This window comes from Typopeltis vanoorti, chromosome 10, assembly GCF_054136105.1.
Source record: "Typopeltis vanoorti isolate ZY-2024b chromosome 10, IOZ_Tvanoo_1.0, whole genome shotgun sequence".
Classification (NCBI taxonomy): Eukaryota; Metazoa; Arthropoda; class Arachnida; order Uropygi; family Thelyphonidae; genus Typopeltis; species Typopeltis vanoorti.
In genome coordinates this window covers 6,486,883-6,503,189 of record NC_143558.1, presented here as the reverse complement: position 1 = coordinate 6,503,189, position 16,307 = coordinate 6,486,883, and the positions used below count along the sequence as shown (strand labels likewise).

At 37.1% G+C, this 16,307-nt stretch overlaps 1 protein-coding gene across 2 annotated transcripts in view; it reads right to left on the bottom strand.

The window, feature by feature from the left end:
* Nucleotides 1-16,307, bottom strand: part of PolG1 (DNA polymerase gamma, catalytic subunit tam) — a 359,824-nt gene that overhangs the window by 63,732 nt on the left and 279,785 nt on the right. For both annotated transcript variants that reach the window (XM_090399500.1, XM_090399502.1), the window contains exon 17: nucleotides 8,658-8,793. In XM_090399500.1, coding sequence (XP_090255626.1) covers nucleotides 8,658-8,793 — 136 coding nt within the window. The remainder of the gene's footprint in view (nucleotides 1-8,657; nucleotides 8,794-16,307) is intronic.

The following is a 16,307-nucleotide window of genomic DNA, read 5'->3' as shown; positions in this document are numbered from 1 at the left end:
GCAATGGTGAAATGAAGTGATAAATTTCGAATTAGCTCTCTGAAAAGTTTCAAACCAGCAGAAAATAAGATAAAGAATAGCGATTTATAATCCAGTTCCTGAAGTGGGTATGCAACTAGGAATCTTGAAAACAAGCATAAATTTTTAATCAATCTATACTGTATAGTAATGTTCTTTTTAAGCTGTGTGCACGTGCACACACTAGTCAAAAAGAGAACGCACATGCCTAGAAACTGTGCATACAAAATTTTTGCTTTCAGAATTTCTAATTTATAGCCAATTTTTGAATATAGGGCTCTGTGAAGTCAGATGGGAAGGAATAGGTAATTTTTACAGTGACGAAGTAAAAGTAATTTACTCGGGTGGAGATAAAAAGATAAAAGGAGTTGCACTTGTTTTTAATAAAACAACAGCAAAGAGCATTATTAGCATAAAATGTCTGAATGACAGGATTATGGTGGTAAAATTGAAGGCTCAACTGGTGGACATAACAATAATGCAGGCATATATGCCAACAAGTGACTATTCAGATGAGGAAATAGAGGAAATGTATGAACAGTTACAAAAACTAATTAAGGAAGAAAAAAGCAAAGACTATATGATTATAATGAGAGACTGGAATGGAGTGGTGGGAGAAGAAGGGGATGGGAGTGTAGTAGAGAGATACGGAGTAGGTAACAGAAATGAGAGAGGGGAAAGGTTAGTGGAATTCTGTCAAGAAATAAGTTAATAATTACGAATACTTGGCTTAAAAAATCTAAGAGAAGACTATACACATGGAAAAAACTAGGAGATACAGAAAGGTATCAAATTGATTATATTATTGTAAAGCAAAGATAGAAGAATAATGTAAAAAATGCATGCACATATCCTGGAGCTGATATTTACTCTGACCACAACCTACTATTCATAGAAATAAATATGAAACTACTACTTCTTCTTCTTTAGTATTCTGCAATTGAGCAGGTTCTTCTCTTAGTAGCAGAAACTTTCCTTCCACTCTCTTCTTTTCGGAGCCTTCTCTTTCAAGGTTGTGTACCTGTCTCCATTCAGCATGTCATCTAGCATTGTTTTTCTTACTCATCCTCTGGGTCTTTTTCCGTCTATTTTTCCTTCAATGGCATCTCTGATGATTCTGTTCCCTCTAAGAATATGTTTGATCCAGTTTCCCCTTTCTTCTTTTTATCCTCTTTAACAGACTTCTTTCTTCTACTCTTTTTAAGAGCTCTTCATTAGTTATTTTAAGATGGATGGCTTGCATTTGAATGGTTATGGTGTAAGAAGACTTGAGAAAGTGTTGCTGAATGTAGTGGATGTGCAAATTCAGGGAAACTAGATTTGTTAAGGGGGGGGGGGAGTAGATATACAGTCCTTAGGGAGGCAGTTGAATGTAAGAATGAATATAATATGCCCGAGCAAATAAGGACAACAAACCAGAGTGGGATAGTTAATATAAGGCATCAAGGTAGGGTTGGGGCTAATGGGGGTCTTAAATTCATGTACACTAATACTAGGAGTATTAGGAACAAGAAAGAAGAGATTTTGGCCATGGTTGGCACTTCCAGACCACAGGTTATTGGTATTAGTGAAACATGGCTGACTGTAGATGATATAACTAGTGGGATTGAATGTGATGGGTATAGTGTGTTCAGGAATGACAGAGAGAATAAAATGGGGGGAGGAGTATTGTTGATGATAGCTGATGAGCTACAGGCAAGGAGAATAGAAGTTGAATTGCAGGATAGAAAAAAGAGCACATTTGAGGCCATTTGGTGTGAGATTGTGGCTAGCAGAACTAAATATACAATTGAGTGCTGCTATAGACCAGGTGATGGAAAAGATGGTGGTGACAGTATGCACAAGCAAATAGAAGAAATGAGTGGAAGGAGGGTGATTATTATGGGAGATTTCAACTATCGTCGCATTGATTGGAGTGAGGAGAGGACACACGGGAGGAAGGAATTGGATTTTATGCGGTTATTAAGGGATAACTATCTGCGAGAGCATGTAATGGAAAATACTAGGGGTCAGAGAGTGCTTGACCTAGTAATTACATCTGAGGATTTGGCTGTAACAAATATGACTACATTGCCACCAATCGGTGAGAGTGATCATAGGGTCTTGACTTGGGAGGTGGCTAAAGGTCTAGAATTTTCAATTAAGACAGGGTACATGTGGGATTATCGGGCTGGAAAGTATGACAAGCTTAGGAGTTTGATTGGCTCAGTGCCATGGCATGTACAACTGCAAGGACTAGAAGTTGATAGTGCATGGGAGGTAGTTAAGAAGTGCTTGCATGAAGCAATGGCTGACTGTATACCTAGAGTCCGAATAATAAATCAAGTAGGGGTTAAATGGATGAATAACACCATTAAGCTTGAGCTGTAAAAAAAGAAACAACTATGGAAGGAATTTAAGGAGAAAGGTGACCGGCAGGCACATGAACGGTATAAAGCGCAGGCCAGAAGGGTGACGAGTGTGGTAAGAAAAGCAAAAAAGGATTACGAAAGAACATTGGCCATGCAGGCTAAAGAGAATCCTAAACAGTTTTTTAGATATGTAGCAAGTAAAAGGAAAAATGTACATGGCAGAATGATTTTAAAGAATGCCGATGGTAGGGAGGTAACTGAATCAGTTGAGATAGCTGAGTTACTGAGTGAGCACTTTGCAAGAATATATCATCCAGGTGGTGACATTGCAGAAACGAATAAACCAGTAGATTATACGGGAATTGTGGTGAATGAAGTGGAGGTGAGTAGTCTATTGCATAACCTCAATGTCAATACATCTGTGGGATTGGATGGTATACCAGCTCGTGTAATATGAGAAGCAGCTAAAGAATTGTCAGTACCCTTGACCATTTTGTTTAATTTGAGTCTCGGGTCTCGGTTAGTCCCGAGTGGGTGGAAGGAGGGGAAAATAGTTCCACTGCATAAAGGTGGTTCCAAGACTGCTGTTGTAAATTACCGACCGATTAGCATATCAGGAATCATTGTCAAGGTCTTAGAGAAATTAGTCAAGAAAAGAATACATGATTGGATAGATGAAAATGGGATATTGTATGGGGGACAACGTGGTTTTGTGAAGGGTAGATCATGCCTCAGTAACATGCTCACGTTCTATAACACAGTGACGGCTGAACTGGATAGGGGTAATGGGTTTACAGTGATACTACTGGACCTTGCCAAGGCCTTTGACAGGATACCACATGGAACCCTAATCAGTAAACTGGAGCAGATGGGGATAGATATAGGGTTGGTAAGATGGATAGGAGGGTGGTTGAAGGAGAGATACCAGAGAGTGGTTTATTCAGGAGTGGAGTCAAAAAGACGTCTTGTGACTAGTGGAGTGCTGCAGGGCTCTGTTCTTGGACCACTGCTTTTCAATTTGTTCATCAATGATATTGGAAAGGATTTGAGAGGAAGTGTTCACTTGTTTGCTGATGATGCAAAGTTGGGTAGAGCAATTGTGAGTGCACAGGATGTCAAAATTTTACAGGATGATTTGGGTAGTTTGGAGGACTGGGCTAGGAAAAATGGATGTCAGTTTAATGTGGCAAAGCGTAAGGTTATGCACTTTGGGGTGAAAAGAACAGCAGCAGTATATCGCATTGGTGGAACCGTACTCCAGAAGATTGATGAGGCCAGGGATTTGGGAGTGTTGGTGGATAGGGAGTTGAAGTTTAGGGGGCACATTGCAAAAGTGACTAAAACAGCTCACCAAATCACTTGGTTTATGAAAAATACTTTAACATGCAGAGACAAACAAGTTGTTGTTCTTCTGTATCGAGCCTTGATAAGACTCCATCTGGACTTCTGTGTCCAGTTATGGGCACCAGGGTTTCTTCGTGATGGGGAGGAAGTGGAGAGGGTGCAGAGACGAGTGACCAAGATGATAGCAGGTCTGTGGAATGAACCTTATGAGAATAGGTTGAGGATTTGTGGGTTGCAGAAATTGGACGATAGGTGAAGGAGGGGTGATATGATTGAGACATTCAAATTACTGAAGGGTTTTTATAAGATTGATCCAGAAGATATTTTTGAAAATATGACTGGTGGTGGGAGGACTAGGGGCCATGCATGGAAGCTGGGCAAGAGCGTGGTTGACAAGGGTGTTAGAGCTAGGTTTTTACTTGGAGAGTGGTGAATGAGTGGAATAAGCTTCCAGAGTCTGTTGTGGGTACTACGACCGTGAATGAGTTCAAGGCAAGATATGATAGATACTGTGTGAATGTTGAATAGTTGTTCCAGACATGATGTTAGGGCCTCCCTCGATGAGTCTGTCGACTCCTTGGAGTTTCCCGGAACAATAATAATAATAATTTTATCTGTCCATTTGATTTTTTTTCCATCCTTCTCCAAATCCACTTCTCAAAGCTTTCCAAAATCTTAATTTTGTCTTTCTTCAATGTCCAAGTTTCAGCTGCATAGAGGGCAACACTCCCCACATAACATTTTACTAGTCTTTTCTTTAGGTTTCTATTCATTTTACTTCTGAATAAATTCCATTTTCTATAAAATGCATCTCTTCCCATCGCTATTCTTGCTTTTATGTCACTTTTACATCTTCCATCACTGCTAATAACACTTACTAGATATTTAAATGTCTTTACTTGATTCGATTTTTCTCCATTTATTCTGATATCCATATTTGCCTCTTTCCTTGCTATTTTCATCACCTTTGTCTTCCTGATGTTAATTTTCATTCCATAATTGATACAGGATTCCAGTGATCTGTTCAACAGATGTTGTAGTCTTGTTTTAGTGTTTGATAGTAATGCCTTGTCATCTGCATATCTTATTGCAAATATCTGTCTACCTTCCATCTTTATTCCTTCTTCCGAATTCTGCAGTGCTTCTTTTAGCATTGCTTTGGTACATGTTGAACAAAATTGGTGACAGAGAACAGCCTTGTCTTACTCCTTGTCCAATGATACCTGGTTCTGTTGTACCATATATGTCTCTCACCATGGCAGTTTGTCCCATATATAGTGAGATAATTAGCCTTCTGTCTTTCCAATCTATACCAATCTTTTCCATTACTTCCACCATCTTATCCCATTTTACATAGTTAAAAGCTTTCTCAAAATCTATATAACAGATGTTAACTTCTTTATTCACTTCTAGACTTCTTTCACTTACAATTCTTAACAGTCCAATCGCATCTCTTGTTCCCTTACCCTTCCTGAAACCAAACTGATCTTCTCCATGAAATTCTTCTACCAAAATAGATGCAATTCTCTGTGTTAGAATTCTCATAAATATTTTTGATGTATGGGAAATGAGGCTTATTGTTCTAAAATCCTTGCAGTTCACTGCATTACTTTTCTTTGGTATAGGTATAAATATTAAGGTCATAAAATTTTAAAATATCTTTCATAAAATATGAAACTAAAGAAGATAAAAGAAGCTATGAAAAGGAAAAAAATTGAACTTATTTTGATGTATGGGAAATGAGGCTTATTGTTCTAAAATCCTTGCATTTCACTGCATTACTTTTCTTTGGTATAGGTATAAATATTAAGGTCATAAAATTTTAAAATATCTTTCATAAAATATGAAACTAAAGAAGATAAAAGAAGCTATGAAAAGGAAAAAAATTGAACTTATTTTGATGTATGGGAAATGAGGCTTATTGTTCTAAAATCCTTGCATTTCACTGCATTACTTTTCTTTGGTATAGATATAAATATTAAGGTCATAAAATTTTAAAATATCTTTCATAAAATATGAAACTAAAGAAGATAAAAGAAGCTATGAAAAGGAAAAAATGGAACTTAGAGAAATTAAAAAATAACATGGAATTTGGAAATATATTGGAGAAAGAATTATAGGAAACAAGTTTTGTCAAAACTGAAGATCCAGAAAAGAAATGGAAACAAGTTAAAGAGAAAATAAAGAAGATTGCAGAAGAAGAAATTGGATATGTAAGAGCTAAAAGAATAAAAAAAAATGGGATAACTAATGAGATGATTTCTCTAATGGAAGATAGAAGAAAATGGAAAAATAAAGACACCCCAGAAGGGATAATACAATATAGAATCCTGAATGACAAATTGAGAAGGGAAGCAGAAAGAAATAGAGAAGGCTTAAAAAACAATGTGAAGAAATGGAAGATTATGAGAGAGTGAGAAGGTGTGATCTTTTGTACGAAAAAGCAAGAAGCATGAATCATAAGAGAAATGGAATTCGAGCTAGAGGCATAGAAAATAAGAATGGGAAAATCATAACTGAAGAAGATAAAATCCTAATGAGATGGAAAGAATACATTGAAGATCTATATGAAAAGGAAAATAGAAGAAATGAGTTGCCATTAGAAAATATAATGGTAAGAAGGTAAATGAAGATGATCTAGGCCAAGAGATTTCGAAGACAGAAGTAGAAATGGCCACATGAAATACCTACAGAATTCCTTAAACAAAACTTCAAAAGAAAGGAACTGAAGAAATAACCAAAATAATAAATTTAATTTATAACAAAGGAGAATTACCAAAAGATTTTATGACCTTAATATTTGTACCTATACCAAAGAAAAGTAATGCAGTGAACTGCAGGGATTTTAGAACAATAAGCTTCATTTCCCATACATCAAAAATACTTATGAGAATTCTAACACAGAGAATTGCATCTATTTTGGTGAAGAATTTCTTGGAGAAGATCAGTTTGGTTTCAGGAAGGGTAGGGGAACAAGAGATGCAATTGGACTGTTAAGAATAATAAGTGAAAGAAGACTGTTATACAGATTTTGAAATAGCTTTTGACTTTGTAAAATAAGATAAGATGGTAGAAGTAAGGAAAAGATTGGTACAGATTGGAAAGACAGAAGGCTAATTATTTCACTATACATGGGACAAACTGCCATGGTGAGAGAGACATGTTGTACAACAGAACCAGGTATCATTAGACGAGACTGTTCTCTGTCACCAATTTTGTTTAACATGTATTACGAAGCAATGTTAAAGGAAGCACTGGAGAATTCAGAAGAAAGAATAAAGATTGGAGGTAGACAGATGACAAGGCATTATTATCAAATACTGAAACAGGACTTAAACATCTGTTGAACAGATTACTGGAGTCCTGTATCAATTATGGAATAAAAATTAACACAAGAAAAACAAAGGTGATGAAAATAGCAAGGAAAGAGGCAAATATGGATATCAGAATAAATGGGGAAAAACTGAATCAAGTAACAACATTTAAATATCAGGAAGTGTTATTAACAATGATGGAAGATGTAAAAGTGACATAAAAGCAAGAATAGCGATGGGAAGAGATGCCTTTAATAGAAAATGGAATTTATTCAGAAGTAAAATGGATAGAAACCTAAAGAAAAGACTAATAAAATGTTATGTGGGGAGTGTTGCCCTCTATGCAGCTGAAACTTGGACATTGAAGAAAGAAGAAATTAAGATTTCAGAAAGCTTTGAGAAGTGGATTTGGAGAAGGATGGAAAAAAAATCAAATGGACAGATAAAATAACTAATGAAGAGGTCATAAAAAGAGTAGAAGAAAGACATCTGTTAAAGAGGATACAAAGAAGAAAGGGGAAACTGGATCAGACATATTCTGAGAGGGAACGGAATCATCAGAGATACCATTGAAGGAAAAATAGACCGAAAAAGATCCAGAGGAAGAGTAAGAAAAACAATGCTAGATGACATGCTGAATGGAGACAGGTACACAACCTTGAAAGAGAAGGCTCAGAAAAGAGGAGAGTGGAAGGAAAGTTTTTGCTACTAAGAGAAGAACCTGCTCATTTGCAGAATTCTTAAGAAGAAGATAAAAATGAATTATATGATAAATCATACATGTGACTTATTTTATTTAGTAATTTCTCCACTCCAATATTACTCTAACCAATTGAACTTCACATACTCTAATTAGTTACTTTTAGCTTGTGCCATGTTGGTGAACCAATGCTGACGTCAGATCAATAATAAGATCCAAAAGATCAAAACAGAAAAGCTGATGAAAATCTGAGACCAAATCAATGATAAAGAATATACCAATTTGAAAGACAGTTATTGACTGAAAACCAGTCATGAAGTTTGTGTTTGACTGTCCATTATGTCTGATACATCCCAATGAAGTATGATGATGATTAGTTTCCTTTCATCCATATGGATGGTAGGGGCAGCCATGCTATCATATGAGGGAAGTGACTATGAGCAAGGTGGTTTCCCATTGCCTTCCTTGCTGTAATATATCCTATGGCTGTATCCTGTGTGTTCAAGGGTCCCTTTTTTGCTGTTTGTGGGATGAAAAACTCCAGGATAAACTGGGGAAAAAACCCTACTGTCTTACGCCCAAGACCGGCTAACTTGGCGATAGCTGAGGACGATCCTTCAGCTCCTCACGTCCCCTACGGGAATCGAACCTACGACACTCCTTCCACAGGCATATGGTTGCGAAGCACACAGCCACTAGGCTAACCACACAGACCAATGAAGTATACCCAGAAAATTATGAATAAATTTTATATAAATTCTATATATTTGCAAGTTACTGTCAGCTAGATAAATTCTAGTTGACAGTAACTTGCAAAATACGAAGATGTGCTGATAGTAGTAATTATGCAACAATAGAACTATTCAAGTTTAACTATTAATACAAGTAACAGAATATTAATACAACTCCATTAAACATTCAGTACAGTACCATGCATTCCTCCAAAGTATGCATCACCCAAAATAGCAGCAATCCAAAGTTCTTGAGAATCTACATCTGCACCTACAAAATGATATCCAGGAGGTGCTTGAATCATGGCTTTAAGTTCACTCCCTACACGATCTTCCTAAAAACAACAAGAAACAATAATAATAAATAAAAACTTATGGATACATATACATTCAGTTTTAGAAGCGTAATGAGAAGGCGTTTTTTTTTTTTTTGTAAGGTTACTAGACTAAAGATAAAATAGGCATATTAAAAACTGAAATTGCTTAACAAATTTTTGTAAGGTTTCCAAATACCAAATATGAATAAATCCAGCCAAAGTTCCAGAATAACTTATATATATAGACTGATGGACAATCAAAATGGCTCTTAATACTTACAAAAATTGAGAAATGTAATAAAAAAAAGGGAGAAGAAGAAGAGTTTAGAAAAGCTCATGTGGTTGTTCTTCAAGCATATCAGATCAAGCCTAGCACAGAGGTCTACTTATCAAATCATCATATTGCATTCCACCTTCAACCCTTTGCAAACGAAGTGTGGTTTCCTCTCTGATGTTTGCAACATGCTATGGTAGACTAATACTTCTTTTCTGATTTTCTTCATCAATGGTGGAGAAATTGGGTGGAGCACCCAATGCTCTGTACTTTTAACCATACTCTTTCTCCTATGCATAAATTACTTTCTTTCAGTAACCTCAAATCCTGTTCATAGTTCTGCTGATGATGAGATACTTCCTTCCTATTCTTCATTTGACAAATCTTGTGCTGCTCAAACATTCCATGTTTCAAGAGCTTTTAGTACTGACACTTTAAATACTGATCTCCTTACCATTTTCCAGTGGGATAAGGAAAACCTTGTAGTTTCAGTGCTACCAAAACACAGTCCTGTCTTATTTCTCTTAAGAAAGATCTTGTTTCACTTATCCTTATGTTTGATAAAACTCATATCCCTATTCAATATCAGATTTTCTTACCTTACACTGGCTTAATATCCTGCCTTTCCTGGAATAATGCACAAACACAATCGCATCCATAGCCTTCTCAACATATGAAGTTCCCTGGAAGTTATGAAAGGAAATTGTGAGCAAGAGGGTGAGGAGTGGTTTTTTTGCATGGAGGGTGGTTGAACCGTGGAATGCATTGCCTGATAGAGTGGTGAGAACGGTCAATGAGTTTAAGGAGTGGTATGATAGATTTTGTGTTTCCTAGGAGGGGCCTCTCATGATGAATCTTGATAGACTGTTTCCTAGGAAGGACCTCCCGCAATGAGTCTTTTGATCTCCTTGGAGGCCTAAATAATTATAATAATAATAATATGAAAAGCTTGGTGTCCTCTTCCATTCATTGCTTCTCACCTATAAGACTGCTACCATTATTTTTTGTTCAAATCTTAGAATACTGTTCAAACATTTGATGTGGAGCATCAAAAGTCTCTCTAAACTATGCTTGATGTGTTATCCTGTGGAAAGAAATCCAGTTAATAGTTATACCCTACCCTCACTTTTTTCTTACAGACTTATTCCTATCAGTTTCACCTCTTAGGGATATTTTCAAAGGTACTGTTCTGCAGAACTTGCTTCCTTAATATACTGAACCACTCTGGCCTCTAAAAATATATGAAATTGCTGGTCAACATCCATTTGCCAGCCTAAAGCATGCCAAACCAACTTTGAATCATTCTTTTTACTTTTATCCTCTTTCAGAGCACAGAGGACAAAGTCTTCTTTACACTAGTTTTTTTCACTGGTTTGGAAAGTATATTATACTTGACCATAAACTACATTCTTGTTTTCATCGTCATATTACTCAAACATAAGCAAAGAAAAGTTTGAATGTGACATTTTCACAGTTACACTATTTGCATACAAAGAGTATGCTGACTTCAAATAACACTGCATGTAAATCATCACGCACAGTGTACTTTCTTCTCAGCTGTGTATGTCTTGCTTCATGATGCATGACACAAATAGCTAAGACCAGTTACATTTGCACTGGCATCTTATTAGTGGGGCCAAATTAGTGAAGTCTACAAATTTTCTTCTTTCTCATCTGCCAGGTGATGGATTGATTGATCCCTGTGAAGAAATCTTTGGCATCTGGCTCAACCTCAGGCCATTTCTATCATCTCTCTCCCCCTCTTGCTCTCTGAAACTCGATAATTGTGACTTGTCTTTCAAAGACTGTAACCAAATTCTTTTTTTTTTTTTTTGATCTGCCTCTTGATCATCTTCCTCCAATGATTCCATACAAGGCATTATTTGGTAATCTCTGAGAGGACATTCTGTGGAGGTGTTCAAACCATCTTAATTGTTGTTTAAGAATTACATCTATAATATCCTCTCTATGGTTTGTGTTTATCTTGCTCATTTGTTTTGTGTTCTGACAGTGAGTCTTATTTACTTAAATATAAAGAGCTAATAAGCTTCATTTCGGCAATGAAAACATTACTTAAATTAAGGGGATATTAAATCCCACATAGTTTTAAAACCGAATAAGAAACTCAAAGATTGGAATCAGAGAGTTTCTTGCCAAATATAGTAAACTATAAAGTATCGGCGACACTAGCGTTAGCAAATGCAAGTGATCCTAGTACGTAGTACAATACCGGGCAGCTCGTTGCAAAGGTGGGGAGAAGTTCAGATCGCTATTCTTAGGTATTTTCCATAATGTAAAAACACATTTCCTAGGAAATGTATGCTGTTATTACATTATGGAGTGAGGTCACTACCCAGACCGGTTTCAGCTTTTTTTGAGGCTTCATCAGTGAGTAGCTAGACCTAATACCAAAGTGTATAGCGAAAAGAACTTATATACTCTGCGAACAAGTTATCCAAACAGGTGCAACCATAAAGTTACTTAAATATAAAGAGCTAATAAGCTTCATTTCGGCAATGAAAACATTACTTAAATTAAGGGGATATTAAATCCCACATAGTTTTAAAACCGAATAAGAAACTCAAAGATTGGAATCAGAGAGTTTCTTGCCGAAGTTCTTTTCGCTATACACTTTGGTATTAGGTCTAGCTACTCACTGATGAAGCCTCAAAAAAGGCTGAAACCGGTCTGGGTAGTGACCTCCCTCCATAATGTAATAACAGCATACATTTCCTAGGAAATGTGTTTTTACATTATGGAAAATACCTAAGAATAGCGATCTGAACTTCCCCCCACCTTTGCAACGAGCTGCCCGGTATTGTACTACGTAATAGGATCACTTGCATTTGCTAACGCTAGTGTCGCCGAAACTTTATAGTTTACTATATTTGGCAAGAAACTCTCTGATTCCAATCTTTGAGTTTCTTATTCGGTTTTAAAACTATGTGGGATTTAATATCCCCTTAATTTAAGTAATGTTTTCATTGCCGAAATGAAGCTCTTTATATTTAAGTAACTTAATGGTTGCACCTGTTTGGATAACTCGTTCGCAGAGTATATAAGTTCTTTTCGCTATACACTTTGGTATTAGGTCTAGCTACTCACTGATGAAGCCTCAAAAAAGGCTGAAACCGGTCTGGGTAGTGACCTCCCTCCATAATGTAATAACAGCATACATTTCCTAGGAAATGTGTTTTTACATTATGGAAAATACCTAAGAATAGCGATCTGAACTTCCCCCCACCTTTGCAACGAGCTGCCCGGTATTGTACTACGTACTAGGATCACTTGCATTTGCTAACGCTAGTGTCGCCGATACTTTATAGTTTACTATATTCGGCAAGAAACTCTCTGATTCCAATCTTTGAGTTTCTTATTTGGTTTTAAAACTATGTGGGATTTAATATCCCCTTAATTTAAGTAATGTTTTCATTGCCGAAATGAAGCTCTTTATATTTAAGTAACTTAATGGTTGCACCTGTTTGGATAACTCGTTCGCAGAGTATATAAGTTCTTTTCGCTATACACTTTGGTATTAGGTCTAGCTACTCACTCATGAAGCCTCAAAAAAGGCTGAAACCGGTCTGGGTAGTGACCTCCCTCCATAATGTAATAACAGCATACATTTCCTAGGAAATGTGTTTTTACATTATGGAAAATACCTAAGAATAGCAATCTGAACTTCCCCCCACCTTTGCAACGAGCTGCCCGGTATTGTACTACGTACTAGGATCACTTGCATTTGCTAACGCTAGTGTCGCCGATACTTTATAGTTTACTATATTTGGCAAGAAACTCTCTGATTCCAATCTTTGAGTTTCTTATTCAGTTTTAAAACTATGTGAGTGAGTCTTATTTATTTTTCTTAAGCATTTTATTCAGCATGCTCTGTTTTTCTCTGTATTTCTTTCTGACTGAAAGAAATACAGAAAATTGATTGAATCCATGTGTCTTGGCTCCATATGTAGTCTGCAAGTATATGGAAAAATTACATCTGCAATCAAGCTAGCACTCAGTATCTCCATGGGTCTATCCCACTGAAGAAACCTCAATAGAGATCAAAACTACTCTTGATAATGACTCTCAGCAAAATGCACAGCATTATTATTATTAAGACCTTCAGGGAGTCAGACTCACTGACTGAGAACACATATCACCTGGACCAACTGTCATATACCTTTTCTTGAATTCATTCACGGTACCTGCAATCACCACCTCAAGAGGGAATCCATTATAATCATGCACCACTCTATGAGAGAAAAATCTAGCTCCAGCTCCTTGACTGCATTCGTTCTCAACTTCCATGGATGCCACCTTGTTCTCTCTCCAATCTCCATAATAACTCTTTCAGATGTTTGTAAGTCTCAATCATATCACCCTCCCCCTTCTCCTGTTTGCTAGTGTCTGCAGTGCACAAATCCTCAATCAGTCTTCATAATCTATATTTACAATCCCAGTATCATCTTTAACATACTCCTTTGCACTCTCTCTATATACTATATAAGCATCACCATGAAAACCAGGAGCTCAGGCCTGCACATAAATAGTCTAAGTGAAGTCATATAACGGTCTTATAAAGAGGCAAAATGACTTTACTGTTCATGAAACCATACTGTTCACTGCAAAGTATAGATTCTCTGTCAACTCAGTTCTGTAAGTGAGCTCTTATCAACTTTTCCAAAATCTTCACCACCACTCTAGATATGGATAGGTTGATAGACACATCAGTTTTTGCACCACCTTTATGTAATGGGATTATCATATATCGTTTTCACTCCAGTGGAATATTCCCTGTTCTGAGACACAAAGATCTCCACCTCTCCAGTTCAGTTGACATCTGTGATGATATCCCATAAGCCACTACACTAATACCTCTATACAGCTTTTCGCTATAACCTTGTGTAATTATGGCTAAGTTTCAATTTACGGCCAAAAAGTCAGGAAATCCCCTGTGTACGTCTTTTGTCATGTGTTCTAGGCCGGCCGCACCGCTCCGTGCAGGAACGCTACTTGTGTCGTCTTGTAGTCGCACAATCTTCAAGTAGCACATAATTCGTCCCTGCCTTCTGTAAACGTGCTCATGAGCAGATGCATTTAGTGATCAGTTTAGTAAATTAGGTAAATCCTCTGTATCAAAAGTAGAACTGTTTGTTTCTTCTTGCGTTCTGTTTCAACTATAAACATTGTTGATAAGTACATAATATGCATTTGTATGTAAATACAGTACATATTAAAGTGTGTATGTATTTGTGTTGCTATAAAGTGTGTATATTATAACTGTTATTATTTTTTGTTTTTTAAATAGAATCCAGTATGTATTTGGGGGAAACATGAGCCCGAAACGTTCTTTAAATTTGGAGAGTGATGGAGTTAAAAAAAAAAAAGCTGAAAATCTGTCTCACTAGAGACTAAACTAGATGTTTTGCATCATATTGAAGCTTCTGAAAAAATTGTTGATATATGTAAGGCATTAGGGCTTGCGAAATCTACGGTTCAAACAATTAGAGCTAACAAAGAAAAAATTAATGCACATTCACAGTCAGTTGCACCTTTAAGTGTTTCAAAATTAACATGTCAGAAATAGAAGTCGCTGGGTATAGCATTTTTCATCAGGATAGGAGGGGAAAGCGTGGTGGTGGGGTACTGCTTATGATAAGTGATGACCTATGTCCTCTAAGAGTGGAGAATTTGGAAGGAAGTGAGACAAATGATTTTGAGAGCGTATGGTGTGAGGTAGAGGTAGGCAAGACAGGATATTTAGTGGGGTGTTGCTACAGACCCAGGAGCACAGAGGATGGGGACCAGGAGATGTTTAGACAGCTAAGTTTGGCAAGTGCAAGAAGAATGACTGTTATGGGAGATTTTAACTTCAGTAGTATAAATTGGAGATAGGAAGATGCATGTAGCAATAGGGGAATGGAATTTCTAGAATTCTTGAGGGACAAATGTCTTAGGCAACATGTAACAGAGGGAACAAGAGGTTCAAAAGTTTTGGATTTGGTTATAGCATCAGAAGAGTTGATAATAACTGAGTTGACGTCTCTCCCACCAGTTGGAGAGAGTGACCATATGGTGTTGACTTGGAAAATGAATAGACATGCAGGAGTATCAAAGAGACGGGAACTTATGTGGAATTATAAGGCAGGTGATTATAATAGTCTTAGACATCAACTTCAGGAAGTTTCATGGAGGGAGAAATTGGAAGGCCAGGATATAACTAGTGCGTGGGAAATTGTGAAAGAATATTTGTTATCAGCAATGGTAAGTTGTATACCATGAGCGAAGAAGAGGACGCAATTTGGAGTAAAGTGGATGACAAACAATATTAAACAGGAATTGCATGCGAAAAAGAGGCTATGGAAGAGATAGAAGGAGACAGGTGAAGAGATGCATGAGGAATATAAGACACAGGCCAGAAGAGTGACTAGTGTGGTAAGGAAAGCGAAACTGGAATATGAGAGGAGATTGGCCCTAAGATCCAAAGAAAATCCTAGGGAATTTTTTAGCTATGTGGCCAGTAGGAGGAGAAATGACTGTGGAAGAATGATATTGTGGGATAAAAATGTGAACAGAGTGACTGATGCAGAGGACATAGTGGAATTGTTCAATGAACACTTTATTGGAGTATTTCATCCTAGAGGAGTCAGTTTTAATGCTAGAGGGATAGGACTGGTTCGAGGTCTGGAGGTACAGGAGGAGAGTGTGTTTCAGATACTGAGTACTCTGGATGTCAGTAAAGCTGTGGGACTGGATGGTATTTCACCACGAGTTTTGAGAGAATGTGCTAGGGAATTGACAGTGCCTTTAACATGGCTTTTCAATGAAAGTCTGGCTTTGGCAAAGGTGCCCAGGGAATGGAAAGAAGGTAAGATAGTGCCATTGCATAAGGGTGGTAACAGACTGGAAGTGTCTAATAATAGGCCAGTCTGTGTGTCATCAGTAGTTGTTAAGATCTTGGAGAAAGTAGTGAGGGACCGTATACAGCATTGGGCAGATGAGGGTAATGTTATCTGTGAGAATCAACATGGATTTGTGAAAGGACGCTCTTGTTTTAGCAATATGCTAGCCTTTTATAATAAAGTTACAAGAACATTAGATGAGGGAAAGGCATATACTGCTATTTTCTTAGACTTGGCGAAGGCATTTGACAGGGTGCCACATGATAAGCTGATATTTAAGTTGCAGCACATGGGTCTGGATGTCAGATTGGTCAACTGGATTCAGGATTGGCTGTCTGATAGGTATCAGAGAGTTGTGT